Source organism: Ursus americanus, chromosome 1 (assembly GCF_024610735.1).
Source record: "Ursus americanus isolate L20-20 chromosome 1, mUrsAme1.1.p, whole genome shotgun sequence".
Classification (NCBI taxonomy): Eukaryota; Metazoa; Chordata; class Mammalia; order Carnivora; family Ursidae; genus Ursus; species Ursus americanus.
Window position 1 is genome coordinate 76,110,827 of NC_142127.1, and position 22,243 is coordinate 76,133,069.

The 22,243-nt window shown below is 36.8% G+C and overlaps 2 protein-coding genes across 4 annotated transcripts in view; one reads left to right on the plus strand and one right to left on the minus strand.

Annotated features, from left to right (window-relative positions):
- Positions 1-1,642: 1,642 nt before the first annotated feature.
- On the minus strand, positions 1,643-19,879 carry WDR12 (WD repeat domain 12). 3 transcript variants are annotated; one of them, XM_045806532.2, is made up of 14 exons: positions 19,861-19,879; positions 18,887-18,952; positions 15,869-15,963; positions 12,254-12,348; positions 11,329-11,435; positions 10,092-10,207; positions 9,535-9,689; positions 7,987-8,032; positions 6,212-6,297; positions 5,181-5,321; positions 4,974-5,079; positions 4,678-4,810; positions 3,031-3,103; positions 1,643-2,231 (listed from the first exon to the last, which is right to left on the minus strand). In XM_045806532.2, the coding sequence occupies exons 2-14, from the start codon at positions 18,925-18,927 to the stop codon at positions 2,154-2,156; spliced, it is 1,272 nt and encodes a 423-aa protein (XP_045662488.1). In that variant the 5' UTR covers positions 18,928-18,952; positions 19,861-19,879; the 3' UTR covers positions 1,643-2,153. The 3 variants fall into 3 exon arrangements, with proteins under 3 accessions (XP_045662488.1, XP_045662487.1, XP_087718969.1); XM_045806531.2 differs by lacking the exon at positions 19,861-19,879 and adding an exon at positions 19,565-19,688; XM_087862843.1 differs by lacking the exon at positions 19,861-19,879 and adding an exon at positions 19,546-19,578.
- Positions 19,745-22,243, plus strand: part of CARF (calcium responsive transcription factor) — a 51,497-nt gene continuing 48,998 nt past the window's right edge. The window contains 1 exon segment of the mRNA XM_087862795.1: positions 19,745-19,816. The gene's annotated coding sequence lies outside the window, so the exon portion shown is untranslated.

A 22,243-nucleotide genomic window follows, 5' to 3' on the forward strand; every position in this document is an offset into this window, starting at 1 on the left:
AATATTAGCAAGATTATTGTTAAATAAGGAATTTCTTAAAACTTCAGTCCGAAGAGGTAAGAGCAAGTATCAACATGTTTAGGAGCTTCATAACTTATGGCAAGATAGCATGAATAACCTTGTACCAGTCAGCAGGTCCTGAGTACTGCACTGCCTTGTTCCTAACTTTGCCCAGTGCTAGGAAAGCAGCCAAACTCATTTCTCAATGAGAATCTTAGGAGCAAATACATTCATGCAAAGCCCTTGTCCCTGGTGTAACCAAAATAGAGGAAAATGAACCACAGAAAGGGAGATTCCTACTTTCGAGGAAAAGGTGGAGTATGGGGGTAGGAGAGCAATACGCTGTAAGAGCACGGAGTCTTCCAGGCTTTCGCTGCCTTCTCATATTCTTCCTGTTTGAGGAGTAAGATCTAACCACTTGAGTTACACAAGGAGAGAAATTTGGCAGAGATTGATCCCAGCGAATTGATCACTAATGTTACACCCATCCCAAGGGAGAATCCTAATCATGAATGTAATCCTCCTTGGAACAAGGGTTGAGAGTGAGGGACCAATACTTGATGCCACTTCCTTCTTTGTCCACTACATCTAATAAATAAGCCTCTTTACCTTTGCTTCAACTACCTAGTGTATGCGTACTACAACTGAAAAGCCCAGACTGGGTGAGTTAAGAAAAACATTTAGATAACTCTGACAAAGGCTCATTCAGAAAACATTCAGAACAAGAATATACATTCTTCTTTATTCTATAAAAGTTAGACTTTCAGACACTACAGATATGATGAAATTTATACCAGTCTGCACTAAATGAGAAAAACAGACTGGCATATTTTCTGGCTAACTTGATATTCATTTTTTTTTGAAGATTTTATTTATTTATTTGAAAGAGAGCAAGAGAGGGAGAGAAAGCACTGAGAGAGAGGGAGAGGAGAGCCTGATGCGAGGCTTGATCCCAGGACCCCTAGATCATGACCTGACACTTAATTGACTGAGCTACCCAGCCATCCCCGTTTTTTGGGCATTAAAATACATTTTCTTTTAAGAAATAATATAACTGTAGCTCTAGCTCTTGTGTGAAGAGGAGGACCATATCCTAGGGATAGACGGAGCCTGGGTCCCTAAGTGTGGAATGAAACCACTCTCCTAGCCCTGGACTGCCTCTGGATTTCAACTTATAAGAGAACTAAACTCCTAACTGGCTTAATCCACTGTTAATTTGGCTCTCAATTGCAGCCAAGTATATGTATTACTTCCTAGACCTCTGTGATAGGAACATTTTGTGAGACAGACTGCATTACAGTCTAGTGATGAGACCAACCTTATTTTCCATATATTAGAGACTGAAGTGCTCTGCCTGAGGAATACCAATCCATTAAAGATGGAAATCACACTTTAAGAAGACATTTACTTTAAATATTTGGTATATAACATATGCATTAGATAAATGTTAATGATATAAAATTTATAGGATGTTTATTATCTAATACTGACTGAAAGGTTTTATTTAAAGATTCTATTCTATATATGGATAGGTCGGGAAAAAAATTCCTGGTTACCGTGAAATCTGTATGCAATTTCTAAAGGATTCTAACATATCTTTAACACAAAGTACTTCACTTAAAATATTTCAACAAACTCTTCATTGGCAGCATCTACATGTTTTAATGTTCTGAATACCCACAGAGGTCTTATTATAGTTAGACATCTAGTTAGACAGTTATTTTACCTAAAGCAAATTGTATTTCTACTTTTTTCTCTACTAGAATTTATTAGTTTCCTTAAGATACCTTTTTTAAACAGCTAACGTTGGAAACAAGTTTCCCCATCAGAAATAAAAATCTGGACAATATATGCTTTTACAGCATTTCAAACGCAAATCTTAATTCAAACCAATACCTATAAAAGGAAATTTAAAAAATCAGTTTCAAGAGTTTGCATATGGCAGAGAAGGCAGGTCACATTTTATATTTTAACAACACAAACTATTGTATAATAAATATAAAATAAAGAAATAGTGATAGCTATTATCAAGGGTGAAAACATTATATAAACTTAAAGAGGCTGCTTTCTGAACCGTCACTGATGTAATCTGAAGATTCTATATCAATTTCATTTACAGAAACAATCTCTGTAGTCAAATTTATCATTCACTTTCACGCCCCCACATGAGAAGTAGTAGGTGAATATCTGTAGGAATACAATTTATTGTCTGCTCCTCCACTCAGAAGTAACTGTGTAAAGGGAGAGAAAAAAAATAAGTAAACATAATTATTTCATATGATAGTTAAACATAGTTAAGTACCGATGATTCTGATTACAGAAGGAATTATGGGTGAGCAGTTAACTCGCATTTCGAGCTAATACTTAAATGGACCAATTACATCAATTTTCACTACCTTATTATAATATACTATATTAAAACTTTAAAAGTGATCATTTAAATTTGGTTGAGACATGATATGCTATTGTACTTTCTATGAAGCATTTGTTAAGAAATGTAATAAAATTTAAAAGTTTGAGGGGTGATATAGTTTGACCTATTGAGGAAAATTAAGTTTATAGGAGAGTATCTTAAATGTTTGCAGGTAAATGGATATTACAAATTACTCAAGTAGCCCTATTTGGAAAGTATTCTTCAGCAACAAGAGCTAATATTTATACATAAAAATAAGTAAATTGTAATTCTTTAAGCACATTTTATAATCTAGACTTATTCTGCAAGATTTTTTTAAGTGGGAAATACTTAGAACTATTTGGTCTAAAGGAGCAAATTTATGGACTTAAAACATTTCATTAAAATACTCAAGAAAAAAACTGCTTCAAAATTTTCAAATTTTACTACCCCTAATTATAAAGAACAAATTTGTTTCTTCTCTGAATGTGACGTGAGATTTTTATGAATAATATTAAGGAAAACTTAGAATACAGAATTATAATTATCAGCCACACTGAAACTATTAACTCCCTAAATACAAACACCAGATTTATTCTCTATTTTTCTTCTTTACCAAATAAGTAATAAATTCTTACCCCTGTGTCTGTCCAGTCTACACTCAGAACTTTGTCTTCATGAGCAGCCAGATCATAGAGAGGAGCCTTACAACTAAAAGATCAAAGTATTACCATGTTATATCCATTTCACAATATTAAAAAACATATATGAATAATCACATATTTTTCTGAAAACTTTACAGACTTTACCGTCCTTGCCCCAATAACCAGTTAATCTTAAGATCCTGAGTATTTACTTGACCATCTCTCCTGATTTTCCCCTATCATTAGCAGAATACAGAGATTTACTACAACAAATATTCATGAAAAATGCTATTTATTTATAATTATTTATTCATAATTAGGCCCATTTTCACACTTCCTTGACTAATTTTCTTTTAACCTCAGATCATGGCTTTATATATCCTTTGTCCATCCATGTATATGCTGATAACTCCCAAGTTTTTATCTTAAGTCCAAACTTCTTTCCTGATTTTGATATGCATATCCAATAGCCCATCATCTGGATGTCTCATGGGCACTTCAAATTTAAAACAGCCAAAACAAAACTCTTGATTTTCCCTCGTAAACTTGTTTCTCTACTCTTTTCCATCACATTAAATTGCACCAGTAATGGCCCAATTGCTCAAGCAGAAAATAATGGGCATTATCCCTTGATTCCTATCTCCATATTCTGTCCATGAGCCAATCCCGCCAAAGAGCTGTCTTCAAAATATACCTAGAATCCAACCTAGAACCTCTCTGCTTCCATTCTTCCTACCCTCTTTAGATCCCCCACAAAGCATTCCCCATTATACTTAGAATGGAACCCAAATTTCTTACCATGGCCCATCGGATCCTGCTCAGTATAACTACTACCTGCTTTATCTCCTGCCACTCTTTTCCTTGCTTACTCCATTCCATCAACACTGACCCTCTTGCTATTTTGTCAACATGCCAAGATTTTCCCCACCTTATCTGCTGTTCCCTCTAACCATGATTTTTGTGTGGCTAACTCACTGGGAAATCACTTTCAAGAAGAGCGCATTCCTGGGGCGCCTGGGTGGCATAGCGGTTAAGCGTCTGCCTTCGGCTCAGGGCGTGATCCCGGTGTTATGGGATCGAGCCCCACATCAGGCTCCTCCGCTATGAGCCTGCTTCTTCCTCTCCCACTCCCCCTGCTTGTGTTCCCTCTCTCGCTGGCTGTCTCTATCTCTGTCGAATAAATAAATAAAATCTTTAAAAAAAAAAAAAAAAAAAAAAAAGAAGAGCGCATTCCTAAAGAAGTATCCCTATACCCTGGCTTTACTTTCTTTGCAGCACTTAACTGCTACTATCAGAAACTATATAATTGCTACATTAGTATCCAACTAAAATGTAAACGACCTTCTAGATATTAACAAATCATGCATCATAAGGTAGTGTAAAGACGTCACAATACAGATTTAGGTAAACAACAAACAGGTATTTGATTAATGCCTCTCCATTCTACTTGTAAACATATGTAAGTAAATTGTGTATGCATTTCATTGGGGGTACTCTTTATACTAGTATCAAAAAAGAAAACTTTAATATCTAGTTATCTTTAAAAATATGTATTTTTATTTAATTTTTTATTAACATACAATTTATTATTTGATTAGTTCCATTTATTTAGAGACCATTGGCCTTCTATATAGGATTTACCTTCTTGTATCCCACAGTTTGACGATGTTATCTAAAGAACCTGAAATCAGCTGCTGCTCATGGGTAGGAGACCACTTTAATGATGTGACCCAGCCTGTATGTGAGGTTAGGGACAGCGACACCAAAGAACCATCTGAACAAAATAAAGAAGATAATAATTATTGAATTTTAGAAGAGAAGGGGGCAGGACCCAAAACAATGTTTGTAAAAAATTATCTTTTTATACATATCTCTAGTGAGAGGAGAAACTGATGTTATTTACAAATATTTCTCCTCCAGTGATTTACACAACTCACCTTTAGTGCGGGGATCCCACAGTCTGATATGCCTATCTGTGCTTCCAGATGCTAAACGTTTACAAAGTGGAGAATAGGAGATACAATTAAACACTTTATTTCCGGTCTGAAAAACAAAGAGGAAAGAACATTTAACCATGGTGGGCTAGAAATAACCATCTTTAGAAGCTCAAAGTTAAACAGAGAATCACTGAATTTATGTCTTACCAAAGTTGACTTAAGACTGCCGGACTCTGCATCCCACACCCTAATTGTGTGGTCCCAAGATGCACTGCAGATTTCTTCAGCATCTGACCACAGAACTGAAGAAACTGCTTCCTTGTGGCCAGAGAGGGTCACTATGGGAGTCTAGAAATGAAAGACACCCAAAAGGAAAAGCATTTTCAGTTTAGAATAACTTAATAATAGTAGTTATTTATTTCTGAAGCCCATATGCCAGATGCTTTAGCTTTCATATCCTGCCTTATTTCTTCTTTACAACAATCCTCCAAAATAGATATGTGTTTGTATTTTTTAGATGAAGACACTGAAGCTGAGAAAGAGAACTTGCTCAAGGTCATACAGCTTATACATGGCAGATTTAAGTTTGAACCTAAATATTACTCCAAAGTTTGTAGTCTTTCCTCTATATCCTGCTGCTTTTCCCATCTGTTCTACTTTTTATTTCAAAAAGTATTAATATTAACCCTAACTATATCATTTACATGTTATATGTAGAAGTTAGCTGAAAAAGCTCTGGGGTCAGAGAGATCTAGGTTAGAGTCAAGGTGCTGCCATTTTCTTCCTAACTCTTCCAAGTAAATGAATCTCAATAGGTTATTCTCACCCTTTCCTCTACATTTTTTAAGTTCTATTATCCAGTCTTTAAATAATGCCCATGGTTCATTTATTAGTACTCCAAAATCTCTAATGTTTTTCTCAAATTAAAATTCCCAAACTAGGTGTAATGTCTATCTTAAATATAAAGAACACATGAAAGAGAGAGAAAAAGAGTTCTGAAATGGGAGACAGTTAATCTACTTATATAATTTTGTTATATTTAACCTTCTTAAATATTATCACCTCATCTGCAGTGTGAGGGGCTTAGATCAGATCAGAGATCAGCAAAGTTTCTCATAAAGGTCCAGAAAGTAAGTATTTTAGCCTCTCTGGTCTCTGTTGTACACTCTTCTTTGTTTTTTAAACCCCTTAAAAATGTAAAAATCATTCTTAGCTCTCTGTAGTACAAAAATATTTACCCTTGTTAGTCCCAACTGCTCTGTTTTCTGTTTCTTTCTTGGTCGATTTGTGGACTCCTCCATTTCATCTTCTTCATCTGTAGGAACTGAATCACAGAGAATTAGATTTGATATGTTAAAAATTTATGGTATATATTATTGCAAACAGTTATTTAGTTAGTTATTGATTGATTGATTGATTGTAATCCCTACACCCAACATGGGGCTTGAACTCATGACCCCAAGATCAAGAGTTGGATGCTCTAGCAACTGAGCCAGCGAGGTGCTTCCTGATTGCAAACAGTCTTAAAACAATTCTTATTTTTCTGGGTATATGTTTTCTCCATGTTATCTCAACTGGTTAGGGAATGGATAGTCTTCCTTATTCTGGTTCACAGAAATTTATATATTTATATAAAATTTATTTAAAAAAATTTTTAAATTTAAAAAATTTTAAAAATTTTTAAAAAATTTAAAATTTATTTTAAAAATTTATATAAAATTATATATACCTGGGTTATCAATCTTCCAAAAGCAGAAAGCAAAAAACAGAGTACAATAAAATCCTAAACTCTAACCAGTTTGGTATTTTGCTATGTCTTTAAGATCATCATTATGAATATTCATCACTTTACCATATCTATGAAAAACTATTATTAGTTGTAGGAGGGTTTGCCCACATTGAATTTGTATTATGAAGGAATGAAAAAGTTAAACAAATACATTAAAAGGAGATACGATCCAGTCATGTTTATTTGTCTTGACTATTTCACTTTTCTCAATGGATTAAAAGTATTTCAGACAATAAAATATTCCACAAAAGGAAAATTATCCAAATAAACCACTTTCTGCCTCCAAACTGTTTGCTTTAAGGGATGCTTGGGTGGCTCAGTCGGTTAAGTGTCTGACTCTTGATTTCTGCTCAGGTCATGATCTCAGGGTCATGAAGTCAAGCCCAGAGCTCAGGCTCCAGACTTGGCAGGAAGTCTACTTGAGATTCTTTCTCTCTCTCCCTCTGTCCCGCCCCACAACACCACACATTCTCTCTCTAAAATAAACCTTAAAAAACAAAACTGTTTGCTTTAAGCATTATTGGGAAATCTACTGAAATGACTTCTATATTTCCCGCCACTTGACACTGCTCAAGCTATTCTTGATCCCCCAACTCTACTTTGTGAACTATATTTAGGGTATTATACTGTAATACAGCAATTCCTTTAGAAGTAAGAGGGATTCTGCTCTGTTTACCTGTTTAAATAATTCTAGACTACCAGTTCTTTTTAATTTAAATATCTGTGGGTCTTCCCCCTCTTTTCTCCTCATTATTATCAAGGCACCATCCTCTCAGAGTCCTCCCTCCTCCAACTCTTTCTCCACTAATTGTTCCTTCTATGTTTTCAAAGTAAAAAAATTAAGTTTGGAAAAACTGCATTAAAAATTTTTTAAAGTAATTCTCTAACAGCGGAGTGTATCAAAATGACTCAGAAGGTATTTTTATTTCCAGGTTCCAGAATAAGAGAACTCTGAGAACTAAGGCAGTTATGTCCTATTGCATCAATCATGTTGTTGGTTACTTGCAGCAATTCAGTGACATGGTTCAATAAATAAGAGGGTGATAGATAGAAACACATTTTTAAACACAAAGAAGTATTTTAATTTTTCTCTATATGCTCCTTTATTTGTATCTTCAAAAGCTCTGGTCCATTTTTTATGGAAAAATGTGTTAAATACTCTTCTTTCACTGAAATTCTTGAAACACCATTAATAAGTCAAAGTACAACAAATATTTAATTTACCTGTAGACCAGATCTTTAGCATCTTATCCCAGGAGCCACTGCAAAACTAAAAAGAGATACGTAAGAGAAAGAGAATATGTAATATAATCTACCATATTATTTGCTTTGTTTTTTCTATAACTTAAAACCTTTACTTTGTTCTGAAATCCTTTACTACTATGGTATCATCTGCATGGCTTCCTAGTCTCTTAGAAGTTGTAGCCTCAATCTCATGGCAACTGAAGGAGCTGCTATTCTTTTTTTTTTTTTTTAAGATTTTATTCATTTATTTGACAGACAAAGAGACAGCCAGTGAGAGAGGGAACACAAGCACGGGGAGTGGGAGAGGAAGAAGCAGGCTCCCAGCAGAGCAGGGAGCCTGATGTGGGGCTCGATCCCAGGACCCCGGGATCATGCCCTGAGCCGAAGGCAGACGCCTAACAACTGAGCCACCCAGGCACCCCAGGAGCTGCTATTCTTATACAGCCCTGTGCCCTGGCTATGGTTGCTTAGATTGAGGTGGGCAACTGGTCTACACCTGTGCACACAGGTCCCTTCTGCCTTCAGGACCTTTTTTTTTAAAACTTGTGTTCCAGAGAGTTGAAGTTAATCTTTTTCAGGGACTGATGGTATAAGATGTAAAACTTATGAATACTGAACATCAGGTTTTACTGCCATGTGGAAAAAAACAGTTTGAGGTGAAAGAGAATAAAATCAGCTTAGGGAGATGAGTGAGGGGAGGTGTGTTGGCCACATTCAAGCTCAACTCCTTCAGTTCTTGAAACACAAAGCTGGTGATATGACTGTTCACTCCTTCCTGGATCTCACAGTCTTTTAAGCTGAAAAAAGTTCAAGATGAGTTTCTGTCTCTTATGGCCAAAAGATAGGGTATGATTAATTCATTTAAGTTTTGACTTGACAACAGGTAAACCTTATTTATGGCTCAATATGAATAATCATAAATCTTTATGTCTGAATGCATGAAATGTCCTCTGTTATGCTAACTGGCAAAGAAATGCTAAAGAAGCACCCTTAAATCCAGAATTTTCAATGTGCTTTAGGGAACTTTCAAATGGCAAGAGAATTTGTAACCCCTCATAAGTCAATACAGTGCTGCACTCAGGTTTATTTCCTTTTAACTAACTTTGACCATATTGTCATGATAGAGTAAATCAGCAATACTAGTAAAACAACCTCTGTTAACACTAACCTTAGTGTACACTAAGGCTTACACGAGCAACTACACATTTTCAATTGATCACAGCACTGAGTAGCTCAAAGACTGAAAACGTCAATCACTATGATTAAAGAATGTTACACTGCTTGTTTACCTGATTTCACAAATTTTCTGCAGTTTATATAAAGTCTAAATCAGAGAAACCCAGACTGAGGAAGTAAACCTTTATAATCTCTTATTTTAAGACTATTTACTTTGGGTTCAAAATCATATTCTTTAATTACCAACTGTTATGAAAGTAGGACAATCACAAGAAAAAAATTTTTGCACAAGAAGCTCATACTCTAATTCAACAGTACTAGTACAACTAGTACAACACACTAGCTACTTACTTTAGTTCCTGTGCTATCAACAGCTATAGAATCCACACTTCCAGCATGTCCTCTGCAGCAGTGCAGGGCTTTCACTTTGTTTCTCTCAACATTCCACTCCCATAAGAGAATCGTCTGATCCATAGAGGCACTCAGTAGTAGGCAAGACAAACTATCTGAAGAAATGAGAAGAATAAGAACAAACTAGATAAATACTTAAAATACACTGTGTTCTGAAACTGAAGAATTGAATTTTTTGTTGTTGAGAAAGACATTAGCCAGCTTTGAAAAAGAAGTAACTTATGGTATAAAAGGGTGATTCTCCAAAAATACTATAAAATAGGAGTTTAACACAGGATTAACTTGAAAGTACACTTTATCTGTTGTAAGTTAGTAAGGATTTAACTCTACCACTTACGGATTTTTTTTCTTCTTGAACACTATATTTTTGAAAGACCTCACAAAAACTGAGGCATGAGGCATTTCCTACACCAGCCCCATTCTGCCCCAGCACTGAAAGTGGCTTATTTCCAATACCCGATACAGGATTCCTTTCAGTTTAGGCAAAGAGTCCTAACCTTTTTTCACCCAGGCCACATCTTTTACAACGTCTGTATGTCCCACAATTGTCATTATTGACTTTCCTTCCAAGGACCATATTCGAGAAGTCTTATCGTAAGAACCAGTCAAGATCCTATGAAGAGAAAAAAAATCCTATGAAATACAAAAAGCAGCTTTTTCAAAACCTGAAATCAATTATATTTCTAAAGCAATGACAAAGTAAACCTTAAGGATTATACTTAAAAAAAATGTTTTTAACATGAAGACCAAGTTTTCTTTTTCTTTTTTTTTTTTTTTTTTATTTGACAGAGAGAGACAGCCAGCGAGAGAGGGAACACAAGCAGGGGGAGTGGGAGAGGAAGAAGCAGGCTCTTAGCGGAGGAGCCTGATGTGGGGCTTGATCCCAGAACACTGGGATCACGCCCTGAGCCGAAGGCAGACGCTTAATGACTACGCCACCCAGGCGCCCCTGAAGACTAAGTTTTCAAAACACACTAGAATAGATCAGAAGAGGTTACATTTGACTTTTCCTGACCTCCTAAAAATAAAAATGTAACTGAAAAACCCTAGATTTCATTTTCACTACTGCTGTAAACACTACAACTCTTAGGGAACTTGCTTGTAAAGCCTAACAGTCCTTTGTACTGAAACAGTGAAAATCTTTTAATACAAAAACAGTAAAATAATCTAAAGTAAAAGTAAAACCAGTAAAAACATCACTTGGGTAACAACCCCAGGAAGATATTCTTTGAAAGAAGTAAGCTTGTACTATGATCCACTCTCAAGGTGCTGTTCTACAGGTAAGGCCAATGAGGGTTTGCTCTGGGCCATCCATACCTGCTCAAATCTAGTCTGCCCTTTTTAGTCCTAAAATAGCATGATGCGCATCTTCGTGGTAGTAGGCTAGGAGATCTGTGGCTATAAAAGGTTTTTTTCCCTCTGTGAAACAGATTATGTCTTTGGTCTTATAAGCAACACACTCAAATAAAACAAATGCTCTAAGACACTTGACTTATCCAATAGACAAATGTCACTACAACACCTTGAGACAGAACAGAAACTTATTAATAGACACGTTTCTTCTTAAATAAGTTGAATGGAAGATCTTTGGCATGGTCACCGATACATATACCACGAAATCACTTTTACAAAGAACACAGAGTCAATTAGAGAAAAATATTCACATAGTACACTTAAAAAGACTGATGGAGGTGGCATAATAAAATGGATAGAAGAACATTCATACGGCAATACCATTCCTCTGCCCCTCGGACTGAACTGATCCAGTCATCATGGAACATGCATTGCTCTGGCTGAGGGGCAGTGTACTTCTCCACATATTCCAATTCCACAACCTCTTCCTAGTCACAGAGAAAAACCAGAAATCAATCAGGCGGTACAGTTTTAAAACAGAACACTGAAAATAAAGGACTCCCAGGTAATAGGTCTCCTTCATATCAGTCCCCTCCATAACTCAGAAAATTTGGAGCCATGCAAAAGGTGAAAAACTTTATCTGACCTAAAAGTAGTATTAAGAAACATTAATGACCTTGGAAAATTTATGCCAAAAGTTAGAGGGGGGGTAGAGAAGAATATAAGAAACTTTAAAAAATAAAATCATAAAAGCATATGTTTAATGAGGATGAAGAAAAAGTTCTGGATATGAACAGTAGTGATGCATGCATAACATTGTAAATGTACTTAATACCACTGAATTATGATAAATTGTAGTACATTTTATCACAGTTTTAAACCTGCCTAAAAGTATAAAAGCAATTATAAATTATATTTTAAATTATAAAAGCAATTAAGGGAACTTTAAAAATTAGAGGAAGGGGGAACCACTATAAACCACAATAATAACCCAGAAGTTTTTATATTTGCACAATTTGTACACCTTTATTAGTAGTAAACATATATTTGCTATTCCCTTTCTTGACAATTCTTCCACAAATACAAAAAGTTCCTTCCCATATTCGGTCATCTGCATTTCTTAACACACCTTCAGAAGAGGGGATTTCAAAATTGAATACACAAAAACTGAAGTTCAAATTTCTAGAAAAAAAACAATAATAAAAAAAAAAATCTTGGTGGCCAAGGATACAGGTGATTCTAAAAGTTTTCCACATTATCTGAAAACACCCAACATAAAATAGAGCAGGTAAACATTTGAACTTACTGATGAGATGTTCTCCAGTTCCATGTGTTTGAGCAAGGGCATTCGCAGAAACTGGCCCTTGATAAGGAAATCGAACTCCACATGTTTGTGGAACTCTAAAGAAAATGCATAATAAAATGATCACTCTTAGAACCTGAAGTAAGATCGGCAGAGGTGTATGAGAAACCCCAAAACAAACAGGTACCTATTATCCCAGTGTGGCCTCTGAGTTTCTCCAGAATTTCTCCATGGCATAATCAGGCAACATATTCCAGTACACTATGTGATTTTTAAGAACTTCTTCTGTTGGTATAATTTTTTACTGTGTTGTCGGTATAATTATCTCTATTTAAACAAACTTTTTATTCTATGGATAATTCCAAATATATATAAAAGTAGAAGAAACATTATGAATCCCCATCCCATATTATAACAACTACCAACTCATGGGCAATCATCTGTAATCATCTGTACACCTCACTCCACTCCTCTGCTGGTTTATTTTAAATCAAACCCGAGAAATGCTATCACTTTATCTGTAAATGCTTTAGTCTTATTTCTAAATAGGAGGACTTAAAAAAAATAGTGGCGATGTTAAAAAATTTAATCATTATTCCTTTTAATATCAAATAGCCAATATTCATGTTTTCTTGTTTTATAAATGTCTTTTTACGGTGAGTTTTTTAGAATTAGATCCAAAGTCCACATATTACATTTTACTAATGCGTCTTATTTAATCTTTAACAGTTCCCCCTCCTCCTTTCTCTCCCTTGCCATTTATTTGCAAAAGAAACTGGGTCATCTGTCTTCTAAATATTTCTTACATTCTGGATTTGATTACATCTCCACGGTGTCCTTTAACATGTTTCCTCTACCACCTACGTGTTCTGTACACTAAGCATACATAAACACTGATTAGATTTCAGGTTTGTTTGGGTTTTTTTTTGGTAAGAATATTTACACACAGTATTATGTGTTTCCTATTGCATCACATCAGAAAGTGCATTATCTTGCTATATCTCCTTCTGTGATGTGAAAATCTATATCTGGGCTCTGAAGATGTCAGTCTTATCCCATCCATCATAATATTCTGTCAGCCTTTTAATTAATTAATAGTTTTATCAGCTACTGATAATCACTACTTAAACCCATTATTTCCCTTGGAGTTACAAAAATGCTAAAAATTCTTATTCTTTCAGCATTTATTAGCTAGGATACTCCTGAAAGAACTCTCCCATTGGATTATTCGGATTGTTACTTTTTAAAAATCTGAAATCTGAATCATTTGCATCTTCAACTCAAGAGCAATGACTTTATTATTTAATTTATAAAAAAAGGAACCAATATTTATTCCACAAATTTAGAAAAATATGTAACTGGGCAACAACAAATATCCATATACTGGCAATGCAAAGCATCTATTTCAAGAATAATTCTTTTCTTTTCTTCTTTTTTTTTAAGAGAGAAAGAGTGTGAGTAGGCGGGGAGAGGGAGATAGAGAATCCCAAGCAGGTTCCACACACAGCAAGGAGCCCAATGTGGGGCTCAATCTCACAACCTTGAGATCATGACCCTAGCTGAAATCAGGAATTGGAAGCTTAACCGACTGAGCCACCCAGGCACCTCTATTATGAGAGTAATTCTTATTTCTAGTTCAGAGACTTTTTTTACAAGTAACTATGTATCAAAATATACGTCAAAAGATGAAGTAAAGACAAGGGAAATGCTATGTGAATATCTCTGAATGAAGAACAATAGCTTGCTAGTAATGAAAAAATTGCTGACCCTGCCACATGCCCCACAAAAAAAAAAAAAAAAAAAAAAAAAAAAAAAAAAAAACAAAACCTTGTTCAAAAACATCTCAGGGGTGCCTGGCTGGTTCAGTTGGAAGACCATGAGATTCTTGTTCTCAGGGTCATGAATTCAAGTCCCACATTGGGTGTAGAGATTACTAAAAAAAAAGAAAAAAAAAAGAAAAAACAAAGCATCATCTCAAACTTAACAAAAAAATTGGGATTATGTGAAGATGGAGAAGAGGAAAATATCAGGCACTAGTTCATTAACTCTCACCTCTCCATTTCTCCAACCAGGGTAGAATCAAAAGAACTCTGAAGCATCAGAAACATCTGTTTAAAAATATGCTTGCTCTAGGGCACCTGGGTGGCTCAGTAGGTTAAGCACCTGTCTTTGGTTCAGGTCGTCCTAGGATCGAGCCCTGCATTAGGTTCCCCCCTCAGCAGGGAGTCTGCTTCTCCCTCTGCCTCTCACCCCACTTGTTTTCTCCCTCCCTTTCTCTAATAAATAAATAAAATCTTAAAAAAAAAAATAAAACAAAAACTTGTCAATGACATCACCATTTGGAAGCAAGCATATTTTTATTTTTATTTTTTAATTTTTTTTAAAATTTATTTGAAGAGAGAGAGACAGCCAGCGAAAGAGGGAACAGAAGCAGGGGGAGTGGGAGAGGAAGAAGCAGGCTCATAGCGGAGGAGCCTGATGTGGGGCTCGATCTCATAACGCCGGGATCACGCCCTGAGTCGAAGGCAGACACTTAACGACTGTGCCACCCAGGCACCCCTATTTTTTTAAAGTCTATTTTATTTTATTTTTTAAAGATTTTATTTATGTATTTGACGAGAGCTTGAGAGAGAGAGAGAGGGAGAGAGAGAGCATGCACAAGCAGGGGAGTGGGAGACACAGGCTCCCTGCTGAGCAGGGCGCAGGAGGTGGGACTAGATTCCAGGATTCTGGGATCCTGACCTGAGCCAAAGGCAGACATTTAACCAACTGAGCCACCCAGTTTTGTTTTGTTTTTAAACAAGTTTTGTTTTTAAAAGATCACGCTTTATGTTATTCTCAATTTTTCTGTTTAAATCTTCTATTTTATGAACAGTTTCATTAATTTTTAAAAAATGTTTTATTACAGAAAATGTCAAGCATAAGCAAAAGTGGAGAATAATATAATAAACCTTCATATACCTCTCACCCAATTTCAACAATTATCAACTCATGGCCAATATTGTTTCATCAATATTTTTGCATACTTTCTTCATATTAATTTTATGGGCTAATAATGTATTTTCATACAACAGCATATGTTTAATATTTATATCTTTTAAATGTTTTACTTGCTACCCTTTATAAACCTTTATCCATTTATTTTTCAATGAATTTTAAATACTTAAAAAAATACCAGTATTAATACTGGCATCTATTATTACACAAAATACTCAAATAGTGACATTCTCATTTTGCTAGAAGCGTAGCAAGTAAGACCCAAGCACCTAGATGCTTGTTCTATGCCTATCCATACCAGCCCTCCCTAGCACAATCACAATGTCATAACTATGACACTAAAATATTATTCCTAAATCTCAACCACCTTATCTCCATATTGCCTTAAAAGCAGATTAAACTGAAATAATTTTTTCTGAAAACTTCTATTTCAAAGCACTTAAAAAAGTATCATGCAGCAGGAAAACCCGTGTTACAGTTTATAAATTTTACCATTACAAAATGCATACAGTATCATAAAATAAGGCCAAAAAAGGGGGAAATAAAATAAAAATGTGATTTTTTTAGTGTAGTTAGTGGCACTGCACCCTCTCCTAACTTCTCAAAGCCTTTATTACTCACCATTTTTGGCCTCCAGCAATTTATTAATGATGTTACTAAGGTCAGCAATTTCAGAGGCTGCAGGAATTGAGAAGGGAACATCATCTACCGCATATCTGTAAAAAGGAAATGATACATCTAAGTCAAGTCTACAGATATTTTAACAAATGTGCATTTATTCATTCAACAAGTATTTACTGGAGATCTAATACATGCCAGACATTTTGCTACATGGGATTAACAAAAATGAATTAGGACATGATCTCTGCTCTTAGAAAGGGTCAGAGTCTAGTAATCAAAATACAATAAAAGTATATAAGAATAATGTCATAAGTGATATACAGAATGGGAGAACAAAGAAGCTACAGATCATTTCAACCAAAGGATAGAAAAAGGGGGTATAAAAGAAAGCACAAGAAAGATCACTCTTAAGTTACATCTGGAAAGTGACTCTGTCAGGTAACAGGGGTCGTCAGAAAGAAAGGGTGCAGAAAAGCAGGAAGAGCAGAAACCAATTGCTAAGAACTGCCCACTCAGCCTATTCCACAAAGTGTGATTTGGCTCTAGACAATGACCAAAGGTAAGGTTAAGGAGATGTGCACAGAGTGGTTATACTTTTTTTTTTTTGTAGTAACAACTTTCTTGAGATATAATTCACATACAACAGAATTCACACTTTAAAGTGTCCAATACTGGGGCGCCTGAGTGGCTCAGTCGGTTAAGCATCTGCCTTTGGCTCAGGTCATGATCCCAGGGTCCTAGAATCGAGCCCCACATTGGGCCCCCTGCTCAACGGAAAGCCTGCTTCTCCCTGTCCCTCTGCTGCTCCCCTTGCTTGTGCTCTCTCTCTGTCAAATAAATAAATAAAATCTTACAATAAAAAAAAAATAAAGTGTCCAATATTTGCAAAATACCGTCACTATAGTTTTAGAACATTTTTCACCACCCTTTAGCTATTACCCCCTAATCCTTCCAACCCCAGGCCTTGACAACCACTAATCTACTTTCTGTCTCAGTGGATTTGTCTGTTCTGGACATTTCATACAAATGTAATGTATTTTTATTTTAAATAAGCATAAAGCCTGATTTAAAGCCGTAGATGTGGGGAATGGAAGTGTCAAAAGATGTTAAGGTAGAATCCAGGGGCTCATCAAGACATGATACAATAAATCTCTTTTTGCCACAGTGACGTAGGGAGGGGGCTTCAGATCTTGTTAAAATGTAGATTCCCGATCAGTAGGTCCGAGGTACAGTCTGAGATTCTGCTCTTCCTGATAAGCTCGCAAGTGATACTGATGCTGCTGATCTTCAAACCACACTTTTGAGTAGTAAGGTAACAGTTATATTTATATGTATCACATCTTAAAAAAAAAGTAAGCAATAATTTAGGTTCTCCAAAAGGTAACAAAGCCTAGAATTAAAGTTTTAGGTTCTTCCAGGGGTGCTTGGGTGGCTCATTTGGTTGAGCGTTTGACTCTTGGTTTTGGCTCAAGCCATGATCTCATGGGTGGTGAGACAGAACGCTGCTTTGGGCTCAACGCTCAGTGGGGAGTCTCCTCGGAATTCTCTATCTCTCTCCCTCTGCCTCTCCCCCCACTTGCACATAGGTGCTCTCTCTCTCCAAAATAAATAAATTAATTAAAAAAAAAAAAACCACTCCAAAAAGTTTTTGGTTTTTCCTTTTGCTTACTATTTGGTCAGTAGAATAAGGGGGAGAAAGTAGCATAATTCAAACACATGTAAATGTAAATTATATACATATATGTGAAAAAAACTAGTCCCCCCCATTCTACTCACCAGAACATATTATGTATAAGAAGCAAGAACTTAATTTTTAGGTTTTGTTACCTTTTTGAAGAATTTAAACACACAAACACACACAGAAACCTATATATAATGTTTATCCAATTATCTCAGGGGTTAAAACATAGTGGTCTATTATTTCTTAAAACTTCATGTGAATCGATTATCTCAATAAAAATTTCAATTAAAAAAAATACAGTCGTCATGCTATTGTACCACATTCCTTGAAAAGTATCTAGACCAAGTATAAATACTCATGTGCATTGATAATACAATTTATGTATCCTGTAAGCAACAATACAAGAGGAGTGAATATGATTTACCTGGTCAACTCATAAAGCTACAAAGAAATCAAAGACATAATCTTAACTGAGGTGGGAGTTTTCTAGTTTACCACTGACATTAGCTTGTTAATACAACAAATATTCATTATATATCATCAGTACGGCAAGAATTTGACAAACATTTACTGACTCAGTCAATACAAGAACTATAACACACTGTCTCTTACCATCAAAAGACTTACACTATAGCTGAAAAGACACTAAGAAAACTTAATAGTGTAATATACACCACAAGACTGAATACAATTAGGTTTCAAATGAATGCTACTGACCTAGGGACCATTAGTAAAAATGCTCATATATACATACACACACGCACATATATAACACATACATGTGTAAGCACATATATAAATACAGAGAACTGTAACTGAATTGACTTTACACTCTTTATCAAAAACCAGTTCTACCAACCCCCTGTTCGGAGCTCCACTTTCTAGCCTGGTTTAGAAAAGCCATCGTCCATCACCTACTTGAAAAGGAAATAAACATGTTTTTTCAGAAAATGTGAAACACCACTAGCAGGCAGCCTGTAAACGACTAGGTCCATCGTTCATTTTCAAAATTACGTATGTGCTTCACTCGGGAAGCAAACCTGAAGCCCTTCAGATCCCTCTACACTCGCAATTCAAATTATACACAGTCTGAGAAGCTCGGCCAAAAAAGCATCTGTGATCTCAGAGGTCGAGGTGGACGCCGGAGAAATCCCGGCAAGATATAGCTTCCAATTGAGCGGAAAACTCGCTCAAGCCAGAACAGGGGGTGAAAAAACGCGGGGAGAAATTGAGAGCAAAGATAACCGAGGCGCCACAAAGTCATACGGAAGGAATTCTTGGGAAGGATCCTAGAGAGGCGAGAGGAGGGGAAAGGAAAGAAAAGGACGCTTACTTACTTCTTATTGTCAGTGAAGAAGCGTGTCTGGAGCTGAGCCATAGTGAGGAGTACACACAAGACTTATCTACAGAAACGTAAGGGGTAAGAGTCAGACAACAGGCGCTCTGGTCTCTTAAGACTACAAAAAGAGGCAGCTCAAAATTAGCTTGCACAGATACGCGAGAAGATGCAGTCTTCCGGGCTGCAGGTTTCCTTCCTCGGGCCTCCACAGCAACGAGACAACCACGAGGTTGCTCTTACACAGAGACCCAGCCCACAAACATCAACTACCTATTACTAGATTTAGGAATCATCGATGAATGAAGCATAGTTTTAAAGGCGGAGTGTCCCTTATTTTTTTTTAACTTCTTTTAATATATTTAGGCCTGTGATCGATTATGAAGATACGGAAAGGCCCAATTCAAACTGCTTCTATCTCTTTTTAATTTTAAGAGGTTGTCTTCAGAACCGGTACTTCACAGTTCCTAGACACTACCACTCCCAGAAAGCAGCGCTTCTCAGACGCTGTTACCACTGGGAATTGTAGTCTTTTTTTGCCATGCTGCCCTCAGGATATATTATTTGCCTTAAAATTTCCCAACTCCAGCCAGATATCTATTATATTTCCTCTGCCTTCAGCTTTAATTTACTAAAGACTTCCCGGCTTTATTTTCTTACGCATACTCCCAATCATAACCTCTCTCTACTTTCGGAGTAGTAGACTACTCCGAGACTTTCGGAGGGCTTCCGCCTCTAGCTTCAGGCTTTAGATCCAGGTGAGAGTCAGGGATACGGGAAGAAAAAAAAAAAAGAAAGAAAGAATCAGAAAGGAAACGGATGACGGTGGCCGATAGTGGTCTAGTCTCGCTGTACTGCGCTGCGCGGTCTCAGAAGGATGCGCCTGCGCATTGTGCTGGTCTCCATGGCAGGGCCTCGGAGCCAAGACGAGGTTGAGTAGACTCGTTTTGAATTTTCTCCCCTCTGCTCCCGCACCTTGTGGACTTCCCTCCTCGCCCTGTAGGGCTCTCGGAAGCGGCGGAACTGGGGGAGTTGGGGGTTTGGCCGAGTGGTCCGCGCCCACGAACGGGACGCTACCTCCCAACCCCCATTTCTTGCTTCCTGCCTCCTCCTCCCGTCACCTCCTGACCAGCCTGCTCCCTGAGCAACCGCTGGCTCCCGCCCCCAGCCGCAGTCGAGACTGGTGGTGCCTTCCGCGCCCCGCCTCGGGGCCTTTTCGGGGCCCCACACGATGAGGCCCACTACCCCCCTCCCGGGGCCGCGCTGGGGGGCCTCAGGAAGGCAAACTGGAGAAGGTGGAGATAAGTGTCTGGAGGAGGATTGCTGAGCTCCAGGACACGCCACCGCCGCGGAGAAGGACCCGGACCCCTTGGGCGGTAGCGCCTAGTGTGTGGTCCTTCGCGCAGCCGAGAGCCCCGCTTTTTAGGTTTTGTGTTTTTTGTTTTGTTTTTCTCCTTACGAGCCCTTTTATAACGTTTGGTTAGAAGGGGAAAGGCGTCCTCCCCCGCATTACATTCTCCTACAATTTTTGACTTTTTTTTTTTTTTTTGGTCTTGAAGATACCTTTAGGCCTATTCCTTACTCTAAATGGTCCGGAGAGTTCCTCTAATTGAATTTAGTTGTTTCGCTGTGGGAGGATGGATGGAGAGATACTATCTAGATCTCAAAGTCACTTTTTAAGTCGTTCGCCAAAAAAAACTGCAAGAGGGGGGCTTCAAGAGACAGCAGTTTAGAATCAGGCAAAACTGGATTGCAGAATTTGTGGGCAGAGCGGTATGCGTGCAGGTGAAAACTAAAGCTTTCCTTTACGTTGTTTAAAGATGCGCTGCAATTAAGTAGGCACCTGGTATTTAGATCAACCATAGCCAATGAGAAAGTATTTAAACAATTTTAAGTGGAAAAATAATTTTTATTGGAAAGCAATGATAATGAAAGTAGGACTATTTTCAATCCATTCACCTTTCTAGAATGCGGACTCTCGAACCTGAATGTCTCAGCTATTTATTAACCGCTCTGTGCCACACTTGAGTCACTGTGAGAATTAAATGCCACATAGTAAATGTTAAATTTATCACCAGCATTGTCATTTAGATGTCAGTTTGGCTAGAAGCTTTGCCAGCGTGAACAAATAAGAGAGAATAGCCTCACGGTTACAGGAATAAAAAGAAAAACTCTGTGCTGAAGTCCTAGGAAAGGAAGGACTGGGCTTGCGAATACAACCTGTGGTCATTTAACCATGTGATTCATTGTGATGGTGAGAATTGCATGCCTTAAATAAGTTAGACCACCTGAAGCTTGAAACACTTTCTTAACTGAAGTCTTGCTATTTAACCCATATTTTCTGAATTTGGTAGACGTGGAAAGAAAATTAACAGTTTTAAACATTCTCCTTTAATCATACGTGAATTTAAAATTACAGTAGTAAAATTGCCTGAATTAGCATTCGTAGAGCCGGAAATAATCTTCAAATAATTAGGTTCTTTTTCAGATAATATTTTTACTATTGATAAGATATTATTGGTTAAAATATCTTTTAAAAATTTATAGTTAGAGGGGTGCCTGCCTGGCTTAGTGGAGCATGCAGCTCTTGATCTCTGGGTTGTAAATTCGAGCCCAACCTTGGGGGGTTGAGATTACTTAAAAATAAAATCTTAAAAATAACAAAAAAACCTATGGTTAGTTTAATAAATTCTAGCGATCATTAATTTGACGTTTACCAAAATAAGTACAATACCTGATAGTCACTCTAAGTTGATCTTAGTTTGAATTGAGAAGTATGACCAGTAAGATACAGATTCTAAATATATACTTAATGAGATAAAACTTCAATTTGGAAAGCAGAAATGTTGAATTCACTAAAGTACATTTTTCATTTGAGACCTTCCTTTAGTTAAGGAAATTATAAGTGTTCCAGAGCAACTGAACACCCACTATGATGGCTTTGGTGTTTTTTTCAGTAGTGACTTGTGTCTTACTTGGTGTTCCCTCCATGCAGTACTTAGGGTAGTACTTTTGAGTGTTTTTCTTAGAACATTAACTTCAAGCTTTTTGTTCTTGATGATTTCCTACATGATTCATTTACTGTGGTCTTCATGAAGACACATTGTTATCTGGAAAATCACAGCTTGGAAGATATGTGTCTCTATTATAGGTTTCTTTTTTTCTGCATGTAATGGCATGGTATGGTATGATCTGAAGACTGCATGGGCTTCAGGGTTCTATTTGTTTTGGAATTTTATTTCCAAATTAGTTTTGAATCTGAACTCTAATGCTATCTGTGATTTTAGGCAAGTTACCTGACAGCTTTGGTTTTCTTATCTATAAAGCTCCAACTCAGTGAATGTGAGGATTAAGCGAA